General features: G+C 44.4%; 1 protein-coding gene across 2 annotated transcripts in view; it reads left to right on the top strand.

The window, feature by feature from the left end:
* The window catches only part of IL16 (interleukin 16), a 239226-nt gene that overhangs the window by 94844 nt on the left and 132024 nt on the right, over positions 1-12358 (top strand). For both annotated transcript variants that reach the window (XM_082253377.1, XM_082253378.1), the window contains exon 3: positions 8417-8519. In XM_082253377.1, coding sequence (XP_082109503.1) covers positions 8417-8519 — 103 coding nt within the window. The remainder of the gene's footprint in view (positions 1-8416; positions 8520-12358) is intronic.

Raw genomic sequence — 12358 nt, 5'->3', positions numbered from 1 at the left:
GCTGTCTCGTTTGGTGGGGGCGCGCCCCTCAGTTCCCCCCATAGGGGCACTTCGGCTGCCGTCAGGGCAGCTGGTGAATCGGCAGGAGGAGATCATGGCGGAACTTGCTAGGTTCTACGCTGACATTTATTCTACAAGGGTGGAGTACACTTCGGAGGAGTTGCAGGAGTATTTGAGTACCATACCATTCACGAGACTCACGGCCGAACAACGGGAGGGACTAGAGGCACCCATTACGGAGGAGGAGTTGATGGAGGCACTGGCTCTCTTTCCGGGAGCCAAGGCACCCGGGGATGATGGCCTCCCAGTGGAGGTTTATCAAACCTTCTCGGGGCTGCTGCTGCCGCAGTTGCTGGAAGTGTTCCGGGTGGCTAGAGAGGCTGGGACACTTCCGGAGTCCATGTCTAGGGCAAGCATTGTGCTTCTGCTCAAACCCGGGAAGTCACCCACGGACCCGGGATCATACAGGCCCATTTCACTGCTCCAGGCGGACGTCAAATTGCTGGCTAAGGTTTTGGCGCGGCGGGTGAATTCGGTGATCACTCATATTATTCATGAAGATCAGGCGGGCTTCATGCCCAATAGGTCCACGGCCCTTAATCTTAGACGACTGTTCGTTGCGATTCAAACGCCTGCGGATAACGTAGGTGAAAGAGCGCTATTATCCTTGGACGCCAACAAGGCGTTTGACAGTGTGGAATGGGGATATCTGTGGGCGGTGATGGAGGCGTTTGGGTTCGGCCCAGTGTTTCTGTCTTGGGTGAGATTGCTATACCATCAACCACGGGCATCGATACGAGAGGGAGGCAGGACATCTGAGGGCTTCAGCCTAGGTAGGGGAACGCGGCAGGGCTGCCCGATTTCCCCTCTGTTATTCGCACTTGCAATTGAGCCCCTTGCGACGCGTATCAGACACAGGGATTCCATAGTGGGTTTTAAATACGGCCCTCTCCAGGACAAAATACTTCTATACGCGGACGATATGCTTCTGACACTGGGGGACACGGGTGGCTCCTTGCGGGCGGTTATGTCTGAGATCACTGAGTTTGGGAGGTTTTCGGGCCTTACCATAAACTGGTCCAAATCGGCGCTACTGTATCTTGATGCGAACGCCACTCGGCCACTGGACTCTCACTGTCCGGTCCCAGTGGTGGATAAGTTTAAGTATCTGGGGGTTGTGGTATCGGCGGACCCGAATCAATATAGTGTGCTCAACATTGGCCCTCTTCTAACGCGGTTCCGGGATAAGATTAAGATCTGGACTAAGCTCTGGCTCTCGCTAGCGGGACGGGTAAACCTTATCAAAATGATCTTGATGCCTCAGTTGTTGTACTTCCTGCACAATTCCCCGATTGTTATTACCCTGAAAACTTTCCGCATTGTGAATACCCTCTTCCGGTCCCTGTTGTGGAAAGGAAAGGCGGCTAGGATCCGTTTGGAGCAACTGCAGAAGCCCAGAGATGGGGGGGGTCTTGCCCTACCCAACCCCTGGCTGTACTATCTGGCGTCCCAGCTGCAGCACCTGGTGGGTGCGCTGTCGGGGGCTCCGGCTGGTGCTGCGTTGACAGTTATGCGGGAATTTACAGGGGCAATTGGGGTGCCGGAGGGACTGGAGGCTCAGCTGTTCACCAAACCCAATCGGCGATACCCGACGTATCGCCTCCTACAGAAGGTGTGGGATAAGACAAAACAAATGCAACAAGTGACGGGATATACCAAATTTAGTCCGATCTGGGGTAACCGTGCTTATCCGGAACTATGCAAATTAGATCAGGCGGATAGGTGGCGGGCTTTGGGGGTGACTCATTTGCGGCACATCCTCCATGGAGGGGTCATGCTACCTTTTGCGCAGTTACAGGAACGATTCTCCCTACCTGACCACATGAAATTCTACTACATACAGTTACAACATGCGCTGCGGGCTCAGGCTGCCAAAGGACAGTTCCACCTGTCGCCTGCTCCTGTATTCTATCTTATGGAGCAGTTTACTGACACCAAGGGGTTCATATCGAGTTGTTATGACGCCCTGCTGAGCAAGTACTTGGACAAATACCCTAGTAAAGCCTGTTACCACTGGAGCACAGATGTGGGGGAGATCCCGGGTGAGCAGTGGGAAGAGGCTCTAGAGTCAGTTCGCACGTGTTCTTTGAATGTCTCGCATCAGGTGTCTCAATTATACATCTTACTTAGAGTCCACCATACTCCTCTGAAGCTGTACTCCATGGGTGTCCGTGACGACGATATATGCGGTCGTTGCCAAAGGGAGGTGGGTGACTTAATCCACCTGTTGTGGCGTTGTCCGAAGCTGCACAGGTACTGGACTGAGGTGCGCTCAGCTATTAATAGTACCCTGGGAATAGATGTACCCGGGGACCCTAAACACTGCCTTCTGGGTATCTTAGACCAACAAGTGGAGGACCGGTATCTGCGGGAGGCGGCCTCCCGCGCCCTGTTCCAGGCTCGCTTGCTTATATTACGCATGTGGACGGCACCTGAGCCTCCGACTTTTCGGATGTGGCTAGAGCAGATAGGGGGCACACTCAGAATGGAAAAGGTTATATACCAACATAGGGGATCTCCACAAAAATTCTCTAAAATATGGGGTGTATGGCTGAGCTGCCCGGGAATGGCCCCTACTGACCTCATCATGGACCGTTTATTATCCTGAGTATGCAAATATGAGTTGGGGCTGATGGGGGATGATTGCATGAGGCCCTGGGGTGGAATGGAGGGACGTGATAATGATATTGTACCAGTTGCCGCTGCTTGGGGCTGTCTGCTTTAGGGGCGACTGTGGTGTAATTGTTTTGCATTCTATTTTCTATGGTGATGTTGTTTTCATGTTACTATGCTTGTACCGTGTAATGCTGTTTCATTGTGGTTCTGTGAATTTCTCTCAATAAAGATGTTTTCTGATTTAAAAAAAAAAATAACCTCCACCCCCATCTATTGCACACCTATGTCATCATGTGCAGTGCAGAACCAGCAGTGGCCATTGGTCCTGCACTCTATTCAAAGAAGTTCATGGGCAACCACATGACTGGTTGGAGACCAAAAGGAGAATTGGCTTCTAGGGTACTGGTCATCCCATACAGAACCAGCAGGAACGAAGACTTAATATCTGTGGAGCAAGGTATAATTCACCTGTATTTCAACAATTTTTAGTCTCTAACAGGAAAATTTCCCACACTTTGGAGAGATTTCCTGTCACTTTATGTTATATCTTCGAGACAGAAAATGAGGGAAAATCGCCCCAATAAGATAAAGACAGTGTTAGATATACTTCAAAATTCAAAACTGTGTGTGTCTGCATAATTTGCAAAAAATGACAGTACAACAAATCATCAATAGGTGTTGCTTCAAAATCCTTTACAGCTCATCTGTTTAGAGTAAATCATAAATGATGATCCTAGAATTAGTGATTCCACTCTGACATTCATAGGGATATACAACATGTGTGGTGCAATTGCTGTGTACATACACACTCGCTTCCTAGGCACGTGTCAGCATTTGTGGGTGTTGCTCTTAATTTTTTTGTTGTTTTTTATTGTTTTCTTTATCCTGCCCTCCACTGCAGCTAATCAAGCACAAATAGTGCTTGATTAGCTACTTTCCCAGATACAGCAGCTCACTAACGCTAATACCAGAGAGCCTCCAGCTTCATATCTAGCATCATCATGCATGGACTACTATGGACTTTTTCTAAATTGTGCAACTGATGTGCCTGATTTATATTTTCTAAATATCTAGCACATGGGAACAGGGAACAGATGTTACAAACAAACTGTAGAAATACCAAAAAGAGGGCATACCGACCTTATGAATTACCCAAATGGAGTTTATTAAAATGAAATAAGAAGAGATATGAGAAGAAATATACTCACATCTTAGTCATTACAAAGAAAAAAAAGTAAAAGTTACAGTAAAAAAAAAAATTAAAAGTATAAAAATGTTTAACAAAAAAAAATATATAAAAAATAGGCATAGCAGATGTGAAAATGTTAATGCGGGAATGCCCAGGCCATGGAAGAAGGTGGAACTTTTCATTAGATTGTATGGAAGCAGGTATGATGTCATGCAGGCATACAGGTGCTTCATTTTTTCTGCAGCCTGTCCTTCTCCTCTTGCCCTGGAGAAAGACTCACAGGAAAAGGCCAACAAGAGGCATACAGGTGCTTCATTTTTTCTGCAGCCTGTCCTTCTCCTGTTGCCCTGGAGAAAGACTCACAGGAAAAGGCCAACAAGGACCAAAAGGGATTAACATTAGTCTTTTACCAAATGTGGTGACCCCAGAAAGTCTAATAGGGTCCCACATCCCAGCTGCCAATATTTTAACCGGTTTGTTTTTGCTCATGTTTGTTTGACAAGGGTGGCCTTACAAGAGAAAAAAAATAAAATAAAATTAAAAAAGTGTTTTTTTTTTTTTGTTTAATTGTAAATATGTACTTAAAATGCATATTGAAGTTATGGCAGTTGGGAATATGTTACGGTGGGGCTACCCAGTCCAGGAACGTTCCACTAAATACAAGATGAGTTGCAGTGAATTTTTTCACATACCTTTCTACAACAATTTGCTTATCCCAACATGTTATGCCAATTATGCCCAACAAATGATCACATTGCAACTTCCTGCAAACAAAGCACACATTTCAGTTGTGGATTTTTTAAATATTTAAATTGCTGTCCCATCCCATGTTGGTTTGGCCTAGGCAGGGATGGTCTTCCAAACGAGAAAGAAAAATAGTATAAAATGAACATAGTAAACAAAAAAAAAGTAATGATGGGCGGAAATATATTCATGTGGGGCTGCTTTAGTCAGCACTTTTGTGGTAATTATGGGAGAGGTCCCATTGAATATTTTAGGGTGCATAGTTGTTGATTTGCTAAAACTGGAGAATTAAAAATCTAGTGCACTTGTGCACAGTAATCAATCAGTTTTTAACTTCAGCTTGTTCAATTAAGCTTTGACAAAAAACAAGCAAACTGGAAGCCGATAGGTTTCTATGCAGAGATGCACCAGGTTTTGCACTCCCCAGTTTTAGTAAATCAACCCCATAGTGTGCACCCTACAAGGAACACAAGAGTGATTGTGTCACTCATCCCTGCCTCATTTTAAAAGAGAGTTGAGGGAGGGGAAAGAAGACTATGTTTGCTATTTGTCCCTGGTGTCCAGGATCAGTCCCTGTTTTGAGGGGTCTGTCCTGGGTAAGCGTATGTCTTGGGCAATGTCCGCAGTGGTATAGGCCTCCTCTATCTTGCAGTGCCAGATAGCCATGTCAGGGATGGTTCCAGTAGGAACTGAAGGTGCCACCACAATATGGTGCAGTTAAAGTCAGTTGCTCATGTGTGGCAACCATTTCTTGGGCTGTTTATCCTATGCACTGTGCAGCTATATTCAAAATATGCATTGGTATATTGTAGCCATCCCATGCAAAATAACCAAAAATAAAAACAAGGTTTCCATTAGATGGGAGAACTTCCTAGGGAAGGGAGGGTCAGGGACAAACCTATAAAAGACATCAGACTGAGGAATCAGGCGCCATATTGTTTCAGCCACCTGATGGTGAGAATCTGGCCGCAGCCCAGTGACCAGTGATTGTAATGTACTTTGGTTTATTGAATATTCAGTTTGTTTCATGTTTGTGTCAAAACAAAGCTACTTGCACCATTTTGTTTGAATTCTTCTGCTCTCCCATATACAGATGTATCTAAAAAAATTTGAAAATCATCAAACAGTTAATTTATTTCAGCAATTCAATTCAAAAAGTGAAATTCATATATTATACAGATTCATTACACACAGAGTGATTTATTTCAAACATTCCTTTCTTTTAATTTTAATGATTATGGCTTACAGCTAGTGAAAACCCGAAATTCAGTATCTCAGAAAATTAGAACATTGTGAAAAAGTTCAATATTGTAGACTCATGGTGTCACACTCTCTAATCAGTTAATTAACTCAAAACACCTGGTGTTTCCTGAGCAATTAAATGGTCTCTCGGTCTGGTTCAGTAGATTACACAATCATGGGGAAGACTTCTGACTTGGCAGTTGTCCGGAAGACAGTCATTGACACCCTCCACAGGGAGGGTACGTCACAAAAGATCATTGTTACAAAAAGCTGGCTGCTCACAGAGTGCTGTATCCAAGCATATTAATGAAAGGTTGAGTGGAAGGAAAAAGTGTGGTAGAAAAGGGTGCACAAGCAACAGGGATAACCACAGCCTTGATAGGATTGTGAAGCAAAGGCCATTCAAGAATTTGGGGGAGATTCACAAGGAGTGGACTAAGGCTGGTGTCAGTGCTTCAAGGACCACCACACACACACACATATTTAGGACATGAGCTACAACTGTCGCATTCCTTGTGTCAAGCCACTCATGAACCAGAGACAATGTCAGAAGTGTCTTACCTGCGCTAAGCAGAAAAAGGACTGGACTATGTGGTCCAAAGTACTCTTTTCGGAAGAAACTACATTTTGCATTTCATTTGGAAATCAAGGTCCCAGGGTCTGGAGGAAGAGTGGAGAGACACAGAATCCAAGTTGCATGAGGTCCAGTGTGAAGTTTCCACAGTCAGTGATGATTTGGGGAGCCATGCTATCTGCTGGTGTTGGTCCACTGTGTTTGATCAAGTCCAAAGTCAGCGCAGCCCTCTAGCAGGAAATTCTTGAACACCTTATGCCTCCCTCTGCTGACCAGCTTTATGGAGATGCTAAATTTGTTTTCCAGCGGGACTTGGCACCTGCCCACACTGCCAAAAGTACCAACACCTGGTTTCATGATCATAGTTTCACTGTGCTTTATGGGCCAGCAAACTCGCCTGACCTAAACCCCATACGGAATCTGTGGGTCATTGTCAAGAGGAAGATGAGAAACACCAGACTCAACAATGCAAATGAGCTAAAGGCCGCTATCAAAGCAACCTAGTCTTTTTAACACCTCAGCAGTGCCACGGGTTGATCGCCTCCATGCCACGCAGCATTGATTCATGCAAAAGGAGCCCTGACCAAGTATTGCGTGCATACTATACTGTACATGGACATCGTTTTCAGTAAGCCAACTTTTCTGTATTAAAAATCCTTTTTTTATTAGTCTTATGTACCGTACTAGTTTTCTGAGATACTGAATTTTGTGTTTTCACTAGCTGTAAGCCAAAATCATCAAAATAAAATGAAAGAAAGAAAAATATATCACTCTGTGTGTAATGAATCTATATAATATATGACTTTCACTTTTTGAATTGAATTACTGAAATTTTTGATGACATTCTAATTTTTTGAGATGCACTTGTACATTCATTCTTTCTAGAGCAAATAAATTATGCTCTCATGCATATCTGGATACCAGTTACTGGCAACTTCCACATGGTAGTACGTCTACCTCTCCTTTTATGTCCCCCCCCCCCCCCCCCCCACTGAAACCAATCTCACAACCTCAACCTGAAGTCCAGCCCCTTGTGTGATGTCACACCTTGGAACATGTGCTATACTCGTTTCAGGGTGTCTACCTCTTCATCAGCTGATACATTGCTGAGTGCAGCCTGTCAGTACGGGCTTTGAGGAAACTGCTTCCCCAGTTTACACTCATTCCCCTGGCCAGGGCTTGTGGACAGTGTATGGGCATCCAATCCCCAGCTTGGTAACTCCCATGTGTGTCTTGTCACATACCTTGTGAGTAGGAATTTATCTTTTAATAAAGTGGTTTTGGTGGTTTGGGCTGTCTATCTCTTCCCTTTTTTGACAATAGCTTACATATTAGCTTATTAGCCTTGAAAATAACCAGAATTGATTTTCAAGCTTTGCCCTTATGGACTTCAGTGGAATTCACTGCTAAGTTTGGGTTTCATGGACTTTGATCAGGATTCGACAACCCCCCCCCCCCCCTCCCCAGCAAATGGAACCCCAGGCAGATTCTCCTATGCCGATTTATAAATGTTTTTTATACATTGATAGGACACAATCATTTGGAAAGAACATCACTTGCTTATAAACAGATAGGGGTATGCAAACAATCACTGGTGCCATAAAACCATTATACATTTGTAACTTACAATAAAATAAACATATTTCTATGCCATGGGTATGATTGTCATGAATACTTTACTTTTGCTATGTGGAAGACAGTAATGTTTGTTGAACTGGATCTATGTACAGCAACTGTTTTCTATAACTGAGCTAAAGACTGCCAACACTTTATCACATTTGGCACATGGCTTCTTTCATGGCCCCAACTTGGATTTCAGAGACCTATGTCTACAAAACTGCTGTATACAGATTAACCATGGCAAACTGCCTTAACCCTGTCCGGGTGGAAAATAGTTTTCTGCTGCTTACATTTTTCATGTGTATTCCTTATGATTAAGAAGAAAATAGCTAAAAAAAAAAAAAAAAAAATCATGTTCTTTCATTTTACAGGAAGCAGCTCTGAATGCATTTGTAGAAAGTCAAGCTAAACTGGAAAACCATTCCCTACTGCAAATGAAGGTTCCATGTGGGAGGACAAGGAGCAACTCAACAAGTATGCTTTTCCTTCTTATCTTATTACTTCATTGAAGTGACAATTGAATGGCCCCGCCGTGATGATATCACTCCCACGGCACAGAGCTCTGAAGGAATGGCAAGAGTATTCTTTCAGAGCACATGCAGAGACACTAAATATCTCCTAAACGGTGCACTTGTATGAGATATTCTTTGTACCTACAGGTACAGCTTTATTATAAGCTTCCCTGTAGGTACAAGTGTCAAATGGAACATTACCAGTGGTGGCCCGTCCATTGGGGGCGCAGGGGCGCCGCCCCCCCATCCATGTGTCCTGACCCCTAATCTACATGCAGGGTGTCGGACGCATGGATTCCAGTAGGGGATTATTTTTTTTTTTTTAAGCACGCTATTAGAGCCAGAGGCTTTAATAGGCTTTAAAAAAAGGTGGTCTCGGGGCGCAGAGCACTGCGCCCTGAGCCCACCCAGTTGTATGGCAATAGCGTATAAATATTCGCTATTGTCTCACTACCTCTCCTACCAGCCAATCAGGAAGAGGGTTGTGAGACCCCTTTCCCAATTGGCCAAAATGAGAAGCGATCTCACTGGCCAGTGGCCAGGAAGAGGCAGAAGACACACGGCTGAAGGAGAAGCACAGCAGCTCAGCCATTCAGCACTCCCCGGCTCGGACAGGAGGAAGGAGGAGGTGAGGAGGTAAGGAGGCAGGCTGTTGAGGGGGAGGGAATGTGTTGCCGACCGACTGACCAGGGAGGGAGAGGTAATGTGTTGCCGAACCTCGGGGGGTTCATTGGTTTGCTGCCCCTCCCCCCCGAATTACAGAGCACCAGCCGCCACTGGACTTTACTACCACTTTAAGAAAAAAAAAAACAGCAAAAGGGACACACTTATCTTCAATGTGATGTGTTCCATCCACTAAGAGAGCTGTCACAGACACTCATCCAAAGGGGCGACTATGCCCTCCCTTTGCGCCCAGCTTCTCCATTTAAGGAAGCCGCACTACAGTTTCTATGAGTGAAACATGATCTGTGAATGGAGGAGAGGTGTATGATTGAACAGTCCACCCCCTCCTATTTACAGATCCTGTTTCATTCTCTGGTAACAATTTTAAAGGAAATGGCTCAACACTTTTTTTTTTTTTGGGCTCCATCATCTCATCTAGTAGGGCTGCCAGTAGCTTCTCAAATTATTCTGCGCAATTTTGCACTTTTTATTGACCTCATAGAACTTTCAATTCGCAAATTCTGTTTTGTGAAGTTTTGGAGATTTACACAGTTTTGGCAAGTTAGCACAACTAACCACAACTGATTGAACTAGTGAGAAGTTCAGTAAATAGCGAAAGGAGTGTCAACCCATTAATGTATTCTCATTGTGGCACCATCCCATTTACCATGTCAGGCCACAAAATATTTTTCCCTGTAGAGGAGGGAACCATACCCAATGGATAGGGGACTCTCGATCCACAAGGGAAAGGGACTTTCTTTGAGTGCACCAAACCAATGAGAGAAAAATGTTAATACTGAAGACATAAATACTTCTGAACTGAACTGAAATACAGAAAACCTCACGTCATAAAAACAAAGATTTATTATGTCACAGTAAAAAAAAAAAAATGCCATCTTGTTAAAACCACATCATGAAAAAAGAGTAATAAGGTCGGACAGACAATTATAGACAATACACGCATGTGAAATCAACGTGTTTCGCTACATTTGCTTTTTCAGGATTCACGCTTGAAGATGGCAGACAAATTATGCATGCTAACAATAAGCATGAACAATCCTACAAAGGTCGCCTTGCCCACAAGAGGAGTTTAGAGCCTACAAGGCACGCCAAGGGCCCATAACAGGTCTATTGAGGAAATAGAAGGTGACAGGCATGTGTATCTTAGGGGGTTTGTATCAGAAAACACATTTTTCCAGGAGAAGGTGGATTCCGTATATATACTGCAGAGAAAGAGAAGGGAGATGGATGCCCCAAAATATTGTATAGCTCACACAGGCATTCTCATATTAGAACATGGACCAAGTCTGCCTCACCAACTGAGAAGTTCACATAATTCCACTTTGAAATAACTGAGCCCAAGGTACCTGGTGAGTTCTCCATTAACACTTAAAGTGTTACTAAACCCACTACAGTAAAATCAGTCTGTATATGCCGTAAAGAATGCTTGTTATATTCACAGTTGAACCTAAGGGGTTAATCCTCTGCATTGTGTAAAAAGGCTGTTTGATCCTTTCTTCTCTGATCCTCCCCTTCTTCGGCAGTCCCCAATCCATCTCCTGATACAGCAGAGCATTAAGGGCACCATGGACAGGGGGTCAGCAGACAGGCCGCACCATACACCCCCCCGGACCACACCAGGCCGCACACAGTACACACAGCATTACAGTACAGGACCCACAGCATAGCATGACATGGCAGGACAGGACAGTACAGTAAAGGCCCCCCTCCCCGGCTCACTCACCAATTTGCAGCAGGCGAACAGCAGCGGTGGCTGCTTCTTCCCCGTTTTCTGCGTCTCCTCCTCCCTCCTCCTCCATGCCCAATGGCATGGCTTCTCCTTTCGGCCAATCAGGAAACGGGTCTCAGAACCCACTTCCTGATTGGCCAAGGGGAGGATCTGTCTGATAATAGCGAATTTTCATTTGCTATTGTCACACAACTGGGTGGGCTCGGGCGCAGTGCTCTGTGCCCCGAGCCCACCCTTTTTTAAGCCTGTTAGAGGCTCTTGCTCTAACACTGGTGGGCACTCTAGACATGCTCAGTTTGGTGTATATTGCTAGAGAGTTTTTTCTTTTCTTGGGAGGGTGTATGTGATCGGCACAGGGCCAATCAGCACTGTCCACAGGGTCAATGGGCCTGCAGCCTCATAGGACAGTCAGAGTAGAATGAAAACTCCTCCTACAAGCTTTAACCAGACACTAACAGAAGTCATATTCTGCTGATGGGAAAAGGTATTTAGCAGTTTATATTTACTAAAATAATTGCATTTTCATGTTCTGTGTACTGTGGGAGACCAGATATAGTGAATGCAGAGTCCTGGGTTTAGTAACACTTTAACGGAATGTAAAAAGAAAAGATTTTATGAGGTTACCTGAGCACAGTGTAAGTCCACACCCCATCCTTTTGATTGTGAACAGCAGTATATTAAAGTACAAAAACTGGGATTTTGAGTGTGGACGCAGACTTTTAATGCCATCTATACCTTTTACTAAGCAGGCAGGCTGGTATGCACTTTAAACATATCTTTGACTTGCTCATAGCCTGAGTAGGGTGGCCAATCTTCTGATTTATTTCTCAGACTTTATATACAGTAACAATACTTCCCACTGCTCATAATATAGTCTTCTACACATTCATTGACTTATTTATCAGGCTTCAATGGCAAGAAATAAAGTGGATTCAAATTCAACTTATCAAATGTGTCCATTAATCCTCTTACAGCTTCATCTGCCAAACAGCATATACTGTACAATCTAAAGAGTTTGTTTTAGCAATTTGTATTGTTTGAAAACATGTTAATAAAGCAGAACTAAAGGCAAAACTTTTTCCTGGTGCCTCCATGGCAGCATACAGGTGATAGAGCTCCGCCTCGACTCCGCCTTCAGGACTAGTGAATAGCTTAACCACTTAAGCCCCGGAAGATTTTACCCCCATTCCGACCAGGGGGTATTTTGCGATTCGGCACTGCGTGACTTTAACGGACAATTGCGCGGTCGTGCGACGCTGTACCTAAACGAATTTGGCGTCCTTTTTTTCCCACAAACAGAGCTTTCTTTTGGTGGTATTTGATCACCTGTGCGATTTTTTGATCACGCGCTATAAACAAAAAAAGAGCGTCAATTTTGCAAAAATAGC

This window comes from Pelophylax lessonae (assembly GCF_965119305.1).
Source record: "Pelophylax lessonae genome assembly, chromosome: 4".
NCBI lineage: Eukaryota > Metazoa > Chordata > Amphibia > Anura > Ranidae > Pelophylax > Pelophylax lessonae.
The sequence above is the reverse complement of the archived record's forward strand: the minus strand, read 5'-3'. Positions and strand labels throughout refer to the sequence as shown.